At 42.3% G+C, this 15,576-nt stretch overlaps 2 protein-coding genes across 4 annotated transcripts in view; both read left to right on the top strand.

The window, feature by feature from the left end:
• The window catches only part of arfgef3 (ARFGEF family member 3), a 73,057-nt gene extending 64,244 nt beyond the window's left edge, over positions 1-8,813 (top strand). For all 3 annotated transcript variants that reach the window (XM_033612957.2, XM_078160996.1, XM_078160995.1), the window contains one exon: positions 12-8,813. In XM_033612957.2, the coding sequence (XP_033468848.2) occupies positions 12-203 (192 nt within the window). In that variant the 3' untranslated portion in view covers positions 204-8,813. The remainder of the gene's footprint in view (positions 1-11) is intronic.
• A 117-nt stretch (positions 8,814-8,930) lies between these two features.
• Positions 8,931-13,079, top strand: LOC144458451 (uncharacterized). The gene is made up of 2 exons (XM_078160998.1): positions 8,931-11,122; positions 11,842-13,079. The coding sequence occupies exons 1-2, from the start codon at positions 11,012-11,014 to the stop codon at positions 12,319-12,321; spliced, it is 591 nt and encodes a 196-aa protein (XP_078017124.1). The 5' UTR covers positions 8,931-11,011; the 3' UTR covers positions 12,322-13,079.
• The last annotated feature ends 2,497 nt before the right edge of the window (positions 13,080-15,576 follow it).

Raw genomic sequence — 15,576 nt, forward strand, 5'->3', positions numbered from 1 at the left:
TCCCCTCGCAGGCGTGGACCAACATGGTCCTGACTCTCCTCAATCAGGTCCTCCTCCTGTCAGATTCCTCGTTCCTGGCGCTCCAGCCGGCGCTCTACCCCTGCCTCAGCCAGCTCTCCTGCCACGTGACCGACGCCCGGGTCCGCCAGGCGCTGCGCGAGTGGCTGGGCCGCGTCGGCAGACTCTATGACATCATCGTGTGACATTGCAAGCGAAGAAATGTGATAGCGCCGGACAAGGAGCGCAGTCTGTCAGTCAGTGAAGGACGTAAACAGGTGAAAGGTTGTTTAGATTGGGTTGATTTCATCGCGTGACAGCGCCGCTGTGCGGGAAATTCATGAAGGGTAGATTAGCTGACACTACGATGCAAAGGCACACTGTGACATCATTATGTCACATGGAATGAGCTCAACTTATTGATGAGAAAACTGATGTCAACATATATTTGTATACACACTTTTAATAAGCATTGGGGAACATAACTGACATTAAAGGGGCTGTATGTGACATTCAGAACATTAATAAAGCAGCAAACCAGTATTTGTCATGCACAGATATAGCTGAGTAATAGCGTCCTGACCAGAGAATGAAGTCACCCAAGCTTCTCTGTTTGTTGCTGTGGTAGACGGTCCGGCCGTGACTGCATGTTAGTGCATGTGAGTCCCACTGGCTAGCTAATCGCTGCCACTCTGCACCGCACTCGTGCGACACTTACCGCTGAAATAAGGACGTTGTCACAGTAGCTTAGCGCCAGCCTTCTGGCTCCCACCTGTTTATGGAGTTAGCACCGTTTGCTGCTAGCCACCTGCTACACCACCTCCATGTTGAGAACTGTGTAGAGACAATCCCGCCCAAGACTCCGAATCATAGATATGCTCTGAATGTCGCACACAGCTCAGGATTTGATTGGCCGATTAAAGATGCAGTAAGAAGAATGACGGATTTATCTGGTTAATGAAGGATTCTTTGTGTTTAACGGACATTATTCTGAAAAGTGAATGTGCCAGTGCTGCCTCTAGTTTAAGTTGTTCATTTACATACACACACACACACACACACACACTGTGTCAAAGATTTTAGATATAGATAACTGATTTGCAGAATTGCTCACTATTTTGTTGCAGTATTGTATTATCGTCACATTAAGCATCCACTACAGTGATAAATAATTACAGTGAATTATTGCTTCATCCTTAAGTGGATGCAGACATAAATGTGAACATAAACGATGCTTATTGTAGTTCACTTGCATACTTTTCCTTTGAGCGCATCGGCACTTACTAAAGGGAGTCTTCTCGTAAAGAAACTGCTATGTTTACACTCAGAGCATTATGAAGTTTCTTATCACACTACTGTCAACAATGGTTTGTAAGTTCAGTTACATGAAATGAGATCCTTCAGTTTGATGTTTCAGCTGTTAAACATCTGCATGCTTTACGGCTTCCATACACTAAACAATTGCATCGCTGCCTTCTGCAGTCAACAGGAATGTGTATTATGTCACCTTTGTGCATGTGTGCATACGTACAAGTGCTACTCGAGCATGACATTCAAACAAAACAGAGACTCTCTCATTGAAAACATCGCTCAATAGCACCACAAGTGGTCAAAACCTCTACGGGGTACCTCTAAGGATTTTCTTCTGACAACATGGGGCCATTGTTACTACTGGTTATGAGAATAATGGTGAATACTGTGGGTGACCTACCAAGTCACTTCCTTACCTGACCACATATAGGGGGACGTATACTATGTCTCAGTCCTGCCTCAGCTCATCTATGAGAAACGTTGTGTATGAACACCACAGAGACAGATCACTAGCATAAACCAGCTGAAACGAGGTCGACGGGTTTAAAGTTGAAAATGCAAACTTTAGGTTAGGTAAAGGTTTACTATGCAGGAATTGCCGGTTACTGATTGTAAACAGTATTGCCAATGAAAGTAAAAGCCAACCAGCAGAGTCATTTTAGTTTGCTATATTTGTGTTTTTCTGCGCTGTGTCTGCAATTTTTGTAGCTTCCTCTTGGATGCATGCTGCTTACAGTTTGGTTACTACCTTTTTGTAAAGTCCCAACCTCCATACAGGCAGAGGGCAGGGTCTCTCAAATAAATACATCACCACAAACTCAGTAGGTCATACTGGTAGTGATGATTGAGAGACTTTTGTATGAGTCTATACATTGTGTTCTAGGAAAATCCTGCATAATATAGCCTGACTTTAAAATGTTATTTTATGTGTTTATTTAGTTTATTTTCTCATAATCAGAGAATGTGCTGCCATTACATCTGCTGGTGACGTGTTTCGCAGTCGATCCGATTGTATGTTTGTTTGCTGCTGCCATACATTTCCTATATCCAGCTTTGAATACCGTGCACTCATTCACCTTCAACTAAATATTAAACCTCCTAGAATGAGTCTTAACCAGAGTGGAGCAATCAAGTATTTATTTTAACCACATATCACATACAGAATATGTATTTTAATGTTGAATGCCAGTGCTATATTACATTTTATTTTTGCTGTTTATGTGTATTTATATCATTTATTATTTAAAATATTTAATGTGTCATATTGAGCATTTTCTGTTTTTTGAGTTCATATTTCACCTGTTGATGCAATATGTGCTTATACTAACTAACTGACATGAGCAAGGCTGCTGGTGTTAGATATGTGTCTGGGTTTAGGTAGATTGGTGTGTTAGTATTCACAAGGTTTTACATCAAAGCCACGTCTAGCAACTACTGTAATAATGTCACTGTTCTTAAGACCGGCGCATTAAGTTAAAGCACTTAAAACTCAGTAAACCTCAAGAAATGCATCATGTGTTCACAACATCATAATCCATATGCCGTCCTCAGTCACTAAATATCCTCCTTCATTTGTAAGCCAGTCAAAAGACGGCCAAATACAGCGTTTACACACAAGTAACACACAGTTAACAGTTTACACAGTTTCTCCTCTTTTGGTCAAAATCAAAAAGTAAGAATCCCCATCTAAATTTCTCAAAGCCCCAAACCATGTCTATAGATGTCTTCTTTTGTTCGACCAGTAGTCCAGAACACAAATATATTCAATGTACAATGAGACAGAGACAATTAATGAGTTAACAAATACTGCTGGTTTGGTTTATTTAAGACAAGCAGATCTCCAATATTTCCTGTGCACAGTCTTGCTCCACAGAGGATGAACCATTCTGGATTTCAATGGCAACTTCCTATAGCACCACCCTCAGAGTAAACGTCACATTTTCAACCCTAGTTATGTAGTAAAGCTCTGTGGACAGCAGCAAAGTCATAAGTAAGTTATCCATTCTGTCCTTTTTCTTACTCAATGAACTTGACATTGAGACAATCAATCTTTAACTGTAGGCTACCAATAGGAGTGCAGGTATGTGCAGTCTCCAAAGAATAACGTCACTGCTCTTACCTGGATCACAGTAATGTTATTATGTATGCTTGGACCACAGAAAACAAACAAGTGTAGAAAATGTAAAAAAAAAAAAAAAAAAAAAAAAAAAAAACTCATCAAACATCACATGACACAACTCAACCAGTGAGCTGAGTCTGTACTGACCTCCATTCATGCTACTGTGCATTTTAGGACAGATTATGACTGAATGAATGAAAGAGGAGCGTGTTGAGAGTGTTGCAAGCTTCAGCAGCCTGGACCATATTGAGGGCAGGCATGCAGGCAGGTCAGGGAGGGAGGGAGGGAGGGGCATCTGAAGCTCCTAAGAAGATTTGCTTTTCTTTTTTTCACCCAGTTTATCAACTTCTGTGAGTTTGTCTCTTCATCTGCACTCATTGCTCTCTCCTCAACAGCTTCCTCACTTCCTCTGCTGCTTACTGTCTTATTTATTGCTGGCTTTCTTTTTGTGAATGAAGCTCCAAAGCCACCCAAGTGGCCCCTAAAAACAACCTGATTCTGGAAATATCACCAGAGCACTTATACCATTATAAACCTGTAGGGAGATAGTGAAAAGATGTAGGCCAGTTGAGGCCAGCATGATGACAAAGTGTGTCTACTTGATGGCAGAGGATAGGACGTCACTTAGTGTACACACTGTAGCATCTCTGACATCAGCCACAGGTTCCTGGAGAAACCTTTTGAGGCCAGAGTTTCAGTTTACACCTCACCGCTGTCGTTATAAGAGCCTTAAAATCTTAATTTGGGCAATGTAGCAATCACCATGACTGAATGTAACAGACTGAAGCATCTGTCAATCACGAAAATGCCACAAGTACACATGTATTTGAGACTGTTTCTTCTTGATACAATTTATTTAAAAAAAAAAACAAAACTTAAATCATAACCCTAGTAACTCCTGTTGAGCACTGAGTGACCATCAGAGGAACTGAGATCATCATTTAGCTATGGTTGTTGATGCTTGTGGTCAGACAGGTAGGGTCCAACCACCACTAAAGCCAAAGCAATGCCAGAGATGTGTACTGAATAGAACTTGGAAAAGATTGTTAGCCACAGGGATGCTTTGACAAACTACACTGGTAGCTATTAGTTTTCTATATTTTGTTTTATTCCGTCCCATTCACTACTTGGTGCATATTGCAGCAGATAATTGGTTGCATTCAAGTTTTTGTATTATTGTGTGCAAGTTGGACTCAACCCGTATCCACAGGACTGGACACTGTCTCTGCTGTCTTCAGCCGGTCTGCTCTTCAGTGTGGGAACATGAAGTTTTATTTTATGGGGAAAAAACATTGGAAGGCAAAGTTTGAAATTGTTAGACAGTTGTGTGACTCAACAGTCTCTTTCTAGCATTTCTCTTAAGTGCACTATGTCCCTGTGTGACTGTTTTTAGTCTAGAGGGCAGCATTACTTGATTTTCTCTATTGAGCCAAATCATGCAATTGCAACGACAAAACGTTTAACTACAACATGATCTTACTTGTATTTCCTTTCCCCCTGAACCTACAAACTTGCTGCCACACTATAAAGTAGATACTTTCTAAAAATAACTGGGGATGAAGAAACTTGCCCCAATTCCTACTTGGAAATCTTTAATTCACATTTGCTCCCAGAAAGTAGTCATTTCCGACTGTCCAGTAAATGACAAACAGCATTAGGTATGTCTCGCCTCTCCGTCCTGTCCTGTCTCTGTTGTCCCTCAGCCCCTCCCAGTGACCCTGACCCGTCCCCATTTGTCTTTATTCCCCGCTGTTTGAGGGCGAGCAGCAAGTGGACAGATGTTGTCGGCCATAAGTGTGATCAGCAGCGGTGAAGGGAGGGATTTAGTTGGTGTTAAGTCCATGCCAGCGTTTCCATCTAAAAAAAGCAGTCGACTAATGTGTCGGTGTCATGCAACAACAGTTTGTGTTGATTTCGCCTGGTTTTCAACTGGTCATTTACTCTGATTGTCTTGCTCTTAGTCTCTTGTGTGTTGTTTGTTTCTCATGTTAAAGATGAGATAACGGTTTTGTCTCCACGTCTAAATTTACTGCTAACGTGCATAATGTATATAGCGCAGAGATTAAGATAAGATTGAATCGTGAATGTGGATGTTGTGGCACGCTGATCAACACAAGCACAAACTTCATCTGCACTCTAAGCAGATTTGATGCACTTGGGTATAGTTCAGTACCGAAGAGAAGCTCCAAATCCATCCATCGTCATGTGTTCCATCACCAGAAAGATTTTACTGCAAAGTCTTTGCACAAGTATAAGCTCTTATTGTTTTCTGATGCAGTCCTTCTTCTATCTTTGTGCTGGGAAGCTGTAATCACATTTCTACTGATAATTTACAGTAAAACCATCTAGAGTTTACTGTCTTATTGTGCAGTCGAGGGATTATTGGGGCTCTGAGCAGATTGAACAGTGTGACCTAGTATACTTGCATTGCTCAGAGCTCAGACAGATTGCTAGTGTATCTTAGAAAAGACGAACTTACTGAAAAAAAGAGTAAAAGAATAGTTATGGGTTTTGCACAAATCACTCAACTAGCTTTTGGGAACTCAGTAGGTGGATGAGTGATTGGGTGAATGGTCTGATAGTTGCAGGGAGGCTGAGCATGTGTCTGATCGCCTGAGAGCATAGGAGTGAACGCAAAGCAGCTTTGACTATGTTGTCCTGTCATCTGACACTGACGGAGAAAGTATATAGTACGTGACCCAGACATTTGACACAGTTTCTAAAATAGAGGCTCACATGTCTGAGGGCGTCACAGGAACATATAGATCCAGAGAAAGAAGAGGTACTACAGAAAATTATCTTTGCTTAGACTTTACAATCAAATTATTAGAAATATTTAGGGATGCACCACTTGTGAAATTCTGGGCCGATACCAGTGGGTTTTTTTGTTGTTGTTGTTTATTTTGTCTTTCTTGTTTCTCATTCTCCCTTTTGTGCAAGGGAAAAATATATTTTTTATTTAAAAAACATAACTGTTTTAAAGTCAGTCAGTCCTTCATTACACTACCTTTGAATGAGCATAAATTCAAGCATACACAGGTATGAATCAACCTTAATATAACCGTCTCTTACATGAAAAAGGTTAAACAAAATAAGCTTTAAAAGCCTTTACTCTTCATACTTCCCTCCCTGTTTTATATTGTTGTTACAACATCTCCCTTTTTTTCTTAAAACAGCTGTATAGTTCAAGTTTCTCTCCAAAAACTACATTTCAAATAGGAACAGTTTAGTCAAACAAACCTGTATTTCCATTTGCAGTGTTATATTTGGCGGTATGGCTCTGTACTGGGGCCCCTCTGCCTTTCCTCGGGCCTATGCAGAAAGCCTAAGGCAGAGAGAGCACACCTCTCTGCCCTTTCGCGTGCCTACATAAAAAGCCACTGGGAACAGAACAGAGCAAACATCAATGACAAACAGAAATGACATTGATAAGTCAGACAACATGAAAAGGAGGAGTTGGGGTGGAGGCGGGTTGCAAAGTAGCTTGCAGTGGAAGCAGCAACAGTAGGCAGGCCAGAGCAGTTTCGATTACATTTGAACACATTGTGAGAGCATTCTAATTTACGTATTACCCAATTCTCATTTTTACCGAAGAGAGCTTGAATGCATCATAATGTATCAATGCAGCCTCTGTCAACAGCTGCTAACAGCTAACGCTAACTAGCGCTCCTCCTGCCGACGGATTTTTTGTTCACAATAAAGTATTATCAAAGAAACAATAGGGTGCGTCCCCTGATATGTCAGTGGTGAGTTTACCACATCCTTTCGTTCTGAAGTCGTCCTGAGGAGATCTCTGTTCATCCTAAACACGTTTTCTGTATTTCCCAGATGACGGCCCTGCTTTTCAGCCTGAGCGGAATTGATGTGACCCAACAGACAAACATCAGCTTCTGCCATCGGCGAATGCCATCATAGTTGCTGATAGGTTGATGGTAATCAGCAAGGCAAGTATTTGCCTAATACCGAATTGGTGCATTCCTAGAAAAGTTGCAGTGTGGGAGTCAGTGGTTTTGGTGCTCGGCATGTACCAAGGACTAAAAGTCAGGATATGTCGGCCTGTGGTGTTTTGATTTTGACCAGTGTTTTTGTCTCAGTCCTCCAGTTTTATAGCCTGATAAGACCATCCTGATGAGGTGAGCTCAATATTTTGTTTCTCTCTCTGTATCAGTCTGGACTTGGTGCCACCCCAAACGCTTTCCGGAAATTAAAATCCAATTGGGGCCAATCACAGGTCTTTAAACATGCAAGTATGTACTTGTGGAGTTTCTCAGAGGAAAAGACATTTTTTGCTGTTCTTCCAACTGGATTTGGCAAAAGCTTGATTTATCAACTGGCTCCATTGTGGATGAAGATGTTCCCCGGTGTTTTGTTACGCTGATTGGCTAAAGGAGTTTGTTGAGCTCATGTCATCAGGATGGTTTTACCAGGCAACCAGCTTTATGGAAGTCATACCAAATCACTGATGTACCCCTTTAAAGTGAACTTAAACATGCAGTAAATAAACACATAAATAGCATTAATAAAATGTGTATTAGTGAAGAGAGATGCATACAGTTTAATTTATAACGGTACTCCGGAGCCATACTGGTCCATAGGTCTTTCCTTAAACTAAGTGTACTTGTCAGCCTAGAAAACATAGTACTAGATTTATGTTTCCATATTGCCACATTCCCTTCTGTTCTCAACTCTTTTTTTTTTAACCTGCATTTTCGTTTTAACTTTATTAACTGGAAAAACTGGATCTTGAGCTCAGCTTGCTGCACTTGACATTGAAACACTGACAGTGACATGTAACGACTTTTCTTCACACCTAAGCCAAGGTGCATGCGGTGTGTGAGGTGTGGTGTGGTGACCATACCTGTGGCACAGAAGATGTTAAACAGGTCAGGATGACTCAGCCAAAGGGAAGTATTTAATTAAAAACATATTCCAAATTGCTTGTGTCCCTTTGAATAACAAACTCACAGTTTAAAGCGACAGCCAGTGGTTTGTGTGGGATTTTTAGGCTCTTTGAGGAAGTGCGCAACTGTAAAAATGTGTGATCTGTCCGTCAGCATTCCTGCAGATGAATGTACAGAAGTTTCCTGGTATGAAAAAAGCTTTCTGCACACTCATTCAGGTGGTTAGTTTGTCAGTTTGCGTCCTTCGCTGACTTCAGACCGGGCTGACATCAGCAGGTCAGCTAATGTTGTGACTGTGATTTCTAAAAGTGTATTTTTTTCTGCTTTTGATATCAAAGAAAAAAGCACCTGTAATCTCTCCTCCTGAAGTTTCTCACCTGCTCTGGCTTTCCTCTCTTACAGTTGTGTACCTGCTGTATGTTTCAAAGCGCTTTTCCAGGAGGCCTGTCTGCTCTGTGTGTTGTACAATAAAAGCAGTTTATCTCGTGTGTGTCATCATGTGGTACTATTTCGCATCTTCACATCTATGATAACAATCACTTAAAATACCTCACTGCTGCTCATCTGAGCATTACTCACCTCCAAACGAGGTCAAGGTCAGAGAATGACTTTCGAAGAATACCGCATAGTGCAAAGTGGCCACAGATGGAGCTGCAGGTCATGTGACACCCTGCGGCCAAATAGACTGTTTGCCATATACAGCCATTCTAAATGTCCTGAACAATTCTGTTCTGTTCAAACTATATGTTCAAACACTTACACCGCCTCTGTTTGTGTTCTCCTGACAGACACACCGGGCATGCAAACACTGGGTTGTTTGATCTTTAACACTTGAGACCGTTGTCTTCTACCTCTTCTTATCACTGGCTTCTTTTCACCACGATCATGATCCTTCCTTAACTGTAACTTAACTTGAAACTTTGTGAAATTTTTGTTGCCTAAACTTGACAAACCTTTAAAAAGTGGTGACAGATCCGTAAACACTAGGGTTGGATGATATGATGTATATACCACGCAACGGTGAAAATGTATCCACCGCTAGAGATTTGGCCATTTTTACCATGGTCTCGGGAGTTATTCGGGGCAACTATTTGGCAAATTAGGACGGGATTTTCACCCGATCTTGTGATTCTCGCATGATTCTTTCATTATCTTGCAAGGTAACATGACTTGGTCAGGCTGGAGGAAGAGAGTCAAGTTGTAAACACAGAAATCCAACACGACGTTGTTGTTTCCATCCAGAGACCTTGCTGTGAGCAGTTTCATGTAGGAACTATTCTCTCTCTACACCCACCACCCACATCACCTCCCAGAAGGAAGCATGCATCTACTGCTAGCTCACCTAGCACCACTGAGCTAACTAATGTTACAGCTCAGCCACGGAGGTCACTAGTAATGTCTACATCCGGTACTGTCGGAGCACAAATTTCTTGACTATGAGTAGATGCTACATGAAACTACTGACAACAAGGCCTGTGGATTATCTTGAGTAACCGCTTCATGATTTCTAGTCTAGACTTTCAAGTTTTTCAAATGTATTTTGCAGACAGCGATTTCTACACATTCTCACTCCGACCTCATCATTTATCAATGTTTTCACATCAGGTTATGATGTGCAAGGTACCCTGGGTGCGTTGGTGTTGACGTTCTGGACGCTGTGTCAAGTTCTGCCTGTTACATGCGTTGCCATCTTTCAAAATGCACTTAAGTTTTCACAGGAAATTTACCGTTTACATACAGTCTCTTTCAAACTAAGCACACTACGTCAGTACAACAATGCAAATTGACTTTTTTTTTTTCCTTCAACATCTAACGCATGTGGTTGGGTTTAGGAAAAAGGAACCGAGTTTGGCTTTATAATCTTGTGGGACACAAACACTGCTCTCGAGGGTGAAAGTCAGTGGTTGTTCACCCACCCTACTTGGACGTTCGCCGCCGTAACTTTCATTCTTGTCCAGACGCATGTCCCCTCTGATGCCACCGGGACATGCTTTTTTGTCAGTGTCAGTGTCAGTGAAGTCACTGCCCAAGCGCCGTATTTCCACGACTTCGGAGCGAGACCAGGTTGGACATCTTTACAGCAGATATCTCCAACACTCTGCAGCTCACACCAAAACCATCTAGACTGATAACCAGCTGTACAGGTAAGAGGAGAAATATGGATTTTTGATTTAAGGGTGAACTGTCCCTTTAAAGCTTCCATTTTGGAAGAATTTCTTTTTACTGTTCTTTTGACTCAAGTGTTGTTTAATCTGAAGCAGCTGTATGTTTGTTATGTTTGTAACCATTTCTTTACTGAATTCACAGAGCATTTACTGTATCGTGATATATACAATTACAAATGGAATGGAAAATGAGTTGTCTTGCTTTGCTGAGCAGTCACATGCTCCATCCATCCCTGTCTCTTTTACACACACAGCTGTAAATCCTCCCATCAGGACCAGTGACGTGCCTCCTCTCAGCTGGACGCATTGACTGTCTGCTGCCCTCGTTTCTTCCTCCCTCCCTCCTCCCCCTCGCAATATTATTTCAGGATGATCACTTCAGCTCTGCAGCCAGTGTCCCTCTGAGCTCACAGCACACTCGTCCTCCTCTTCTCTCCGTCCACCGTACCTCCTCTGAGCTCTGTCAGCCGCTGTAGCCCCTGGCTCCAGCTGGGCTTCAGATCCTCCACCCATCCACCATGCGGTCTCTGTTGGAGAGCAGCTGGATGAAGTTTGGACCGGCCGGCCGGGACTCTCTGGACTGGTCGCCCGGACCCTCGGCTTTGCCCTCCACTGACAGACAGGCACCGGTGAGTTTGTGCAAAACACAATCAGGAAACACGTATTTAATCACAACTTTGTTAGTTTACCCACACATATTATGTCATCTGAAGCTTCCAGCATTTAAGATATTTATTTTAAGTATTACATATGTTAATTCAGATTTGATGCTCATGCTCAGAAGTCTGCGGCAACACCACTACTTGATTTTGCTTTCATTGAAATCTTAATCGGATCTTAACCTTGCGTTCCGAGCTTTGTTAACATTTATGAAGTATTTATGTTAAACACATATGTAGTGCGTTCAGTGACTGTGTACTCAGTGCTAAGCAGTTTTATTGGTACAGATTAATTCATGTACATGTCAGTCACGAACAGATGTTTGTGACTGACAGCACCCTCTGTCGGCCTGATGTCACCATCTGACTTTAGTATTCCCTTTATTACTAAATGTTGGAGTTTTTTATAATTGTTAGATTCTAAGTTTCTCTGTTTTTGATATCAGTCTCACTCACTTTCCTCTAATAACTAGATAGTTTATCACTTCAGTCTAACAACACAGCACATTTCTTCTCCTCACTTTGACCTTCAGCATAAGACTAGTTAGACCAGTTTTCTGTTCATATGTTAAGGTTTATTGTGAAATTTAATTATGGCAAGAAAAAAGGAGAATTATGTGAATTTTGATGCAATAATCGCGTAATAATCTGTTCTCAGGAAATCTAACCTTTTTGTGCCTGACTCACAGGGCCCGAGCTCAGGTGAGGCTATCATCAGTGCAGGATCGATCACCTACATCACCATAGCAACCGTCTCCATCCTCCTCCTCCTCATCACTGCCCTCGGCTTCCTGATATGGCGCCGAAGGTCCAGCTACGGCCTCAACGGCAAGCTGGGCTTGGCTAACGTGATCGCCCTGGAGGACCTGCAGGATCCGGAGAGGAACTGTGAGCTGCTGTCGTCGATCCGACGCAGTAGGGGTCAGCACCAGCTCCCCAGCTCCAGCTCCGAGCAGGACGTGACGGACGGGGTGTTCCTCATGGTCTACCTGCCCTCGCCGTACGAACAGACGCTCACCAGGATTGCCAGAGCTGCCAGCACGAGCAGCTCCAAGGACCTGGAGCTGCTGCCGCCGAGTCCTGGACCAGAGACAGGAAGCAGAGATGAAGAGGACGACGGGGTGAGGCTGAAGGACAAGGCAGTCATAGGGGAAGAAATCAAGGACTGAATCAAGGTAGAATGTGAAGAAGAGAAGAGAGGATGATAACATATCCAATAACCTAATCAAGGAAACGTCATCAAGACGAGTTAGAAGAAGAGATTGCCATCACTCGGCCCTGTCCTGTTGCACCAACATCTCCTGCTAAATCTGTATAGATTTTCAATGTGGTTTGGTTGTTTTGGATCCAGAACACATCATCTCCCGTCGGACAATATCCTCAGTGATTCTCCTTTCAACAGAGAAGTTCCATGCTGCAGAACGCTCACAAGTCGGAAACAGAATGACAGATTTCGGTTTCTAGGTGTCCTTCTCTTGCCAACGATGGTCTTTTGCAGGGATCAAACTTCTTATATTCCGTTACAAGACAGACCACTATGACTCCCATCAGTACCCCGCTGCCTCTTCTTTACCATCCTGCAGCATGCACAGTATAATAATGACTGAAAAAGGTGCAGAACTGACTGTTTTCAACAAATCTTTTTACATCATTCCTCATACAGAGCCAAGAAAAGGCAGCGTCACTCATTTGCTCGTTTTGAAAGTACCAAGGATTGTAATATATGTACATCTGGAGTGAAATAGTTTTATTTTCTACTCTTACAATGTGTATTTTATCTGTTACACAGCTGTAGCGTCATTTTAGAGATGTATTTTGTAACACTGATATTTGTAATATTTGCTGTGTGATATTCACGGTACATTCGTTGTTGTCTCATTGTTTGACGTCTGGATACAATGGCTGACAATAAAGTGGAGGATTCTGATTTCTACAGTTCTCTCTCTGTTGGTTGTTCTGTAGTTTTTGGGCAGTGTTTCATCTCTCACATGTCACCAAAAAAACAAAGCCTTGTTATGGAAGCAAGATAGACAGGTGTTTTGTTTTGTTTTGTTTTTATAACAGCGTCATGGCTACATAATAATGATACCGTGGGTGTTTGGCTTGGTTCCCTGTAAGCTTTAGTCTCTCTGTACGTTTGTCTGGCTGAGTACCAAAGACAAGAAGTAACATGATACCATCACATAATGACAGGGGAGGAGGAAGAGCCAACCCATCTTTTGCCACAGATAATCAGGCGGCTAAGGAAATCCATGTATAAGTCATTAGAGCACGTTTTCATGCCTGGAGTGTCAAACACAGCTGTGTTGTTACACCCTTGCTGTGTAATATTGATGCCAAAGGCTCCATTTAATCTTTTTGAGACCCACCAGGATTTCAACTAACACCAATCCGCAGCAATATTTGATGCTAAAATCAACTGACGGAGGATAAAGAGTGAAAAAGTCAGTGTAAGGGGAGGTTGATGGGTCAAACAAAACTGGACAGAGACTGCAGTTTGTCTTTACACCTAACCAAGTAGTTTTGTTGCCTAAACCTAACCATGATGGTTTCACAACATTAACCCTTATGCGTAAGTGGGTCAAGTGGGTATCCTTGTAATGAGAAGTTGCTATCATTTCCGGTATCCATGTTTCTGATATCATGCAATTTAAATTTTTACCTTCTCTTTTACAAATTTTAGGAAATTATAGTTGTTGTATTAGTACCCAAAGCTTCCATAAGCGGGTCAAAAATGATGTTTTCAAATGCCATTTTTGTCATTTTGGTTAAGAATAATCATTTGTAGTGTATTTATTATACTTTGGTTTACACAAGATTGATTTCATGTTTGAAATATTTTTTATCTTCCACTCTTTGACATTTTGAACACGGTGGCCATGGTTGCCTCACAGCAAGAGCGTTCCTGGTTCGAACCCAGGAGGGAGCCCTACTGTGCAGAGTTTGCATGTTCTCCCTGTGTCACCGTAGGTTTTCTCTGGGTACTCCAGCTTCCTCCCACAGTCCAAAGACATGCAGGTTAATTGGTGACTCTAAATTTGCTGTAGGTGTGAATGTGAGTGTGAATGGTTGTCTGTCTCTATGTGTCAGCCCTGTGATAGTCTGGTGACCTGTCCAGGGTGTACCCTGCCTCTCACCCAATGTCAGCTGGGATAGGCTCCAGCCCCCTCCCACGCTTAATGTTCACTTTGCAATCTTTGTTACTTGGGGAGGCTTCCAATGCCAGGGAGGTTCAAGCACAGAATTTGGGTTCAGTGGAAACCTTACCATGGTTGGCTATGTAAGAAAGAAAGGAATGGCTGACGCCATGGACAAGATGGTTGGCATTTAAAACCGCATGTGCCAACACAAAGCTGGCCCATGGTGCTGTGGTAAAACATGCTTCACATCACCACCCTAAATGTCTACACCTTTTTCCACAGCTCAGCCCCCTGAATTCAAGAGTGGCTTTACCAATGCACGACGGCTCTTTCTCCGTGAGCTCTCACAGGAGCTTGTCACACCACATATGAGGAGTCAACAAGAAGGCTGCCCCCAACTGCAAATCCCGATGATTGAAGCAATGGGAAGACATGGAGTGACAAAAGCCACAACCCAGCCACAGGAAAGAAGCAGACAGGGCGAGCTGAAGAGAAAGAGGTGTCGGATCTGCCCAAGGAGCAAAGATCACAAAGTCAGCAATAGACGTGGGAAATGCAATGCAATTGTGTGCAAAGACCACAAGTAGTTTGTCCTTGTTTCTAGAGCTTGAGCTGATGTATGATACAAGGAAGGAATCAAAAGTAACATTGTGTGTTACAGTTAAAACTGGCCTGACTCAGTTAAAAACTGGTTTTCAGCAGGTTCCAGTTATGCAACAAAAACACAATACAATATAAAATACAAACAGAAATAATCAGCAGAGGCAAAACAACAAAAGGCAGCTACATCGACATTGCAGAGTAGCACCCTGAAATGGAGTGAGTAAAATGGGATATGGGATTTAAACCAATGGTTGCAGGTCTGTCCTTCCATCAGATAGTGTTTAAATGCATGTCTGAAATGTTTAAAAAGTACCATTCCGACGGGATTAGTTTTACATAGGGATGTGGACTAATGTCAGTTTATAAATGTAATCTGTAATATAAATGTCTGATTCGCACGGGACTCGGTTTGTGCCCTGGCGTCACCTCCCTGTCGGCATGTGCGTGCTACGTTGCTTCCTGTAAGCATCAGCTGAAGGATAATAATAATTAATGATTAGCCTAATATGAAATATTGCCCATGATCAGGATTGTGTGTACACAGCGATTAGCAATATGGATTTATATCAGGCCTACCTAACACAACCAGTCTCGTGGCTCTGAAAAGTGCTTTCTTCTCGACCTTTTTGATTGGTCTCCTACGTAGGGCTATGTGATCATTAGAAGAATGTCCACTATCAC

This window comes from Epinephelus lanceolatus, chromosome 17 (assembly GCF_041903045.1).
Source record: "Epinephelus lanceolatus isolate andai-2023 chromosome 17, ASM4190304v1, whole genome shotgun sequence".
NCBI lineage: Eukaryota > Metazoa > Chordata > Actinopteri > Perciformes > Serranidae > Epinephelus > Epinephelus lanceolatus.

Coding starts and splice junctions, on each gene's coding strand:
- LOC144458451 (XM_078160998.1), top strand. CDS start 11,012: ATGCGGTCTCTGTTGGAGAGCAGCTGGATGAAGTTTGGACCGGCCGGC. Junction 11,123..11,841: donor CCACTGACAGACAGGCACCG/GTGAGTTTGTGC, acceptor CCTGACTCACAG/GGCCCGAGCTCAGGTGAGGC.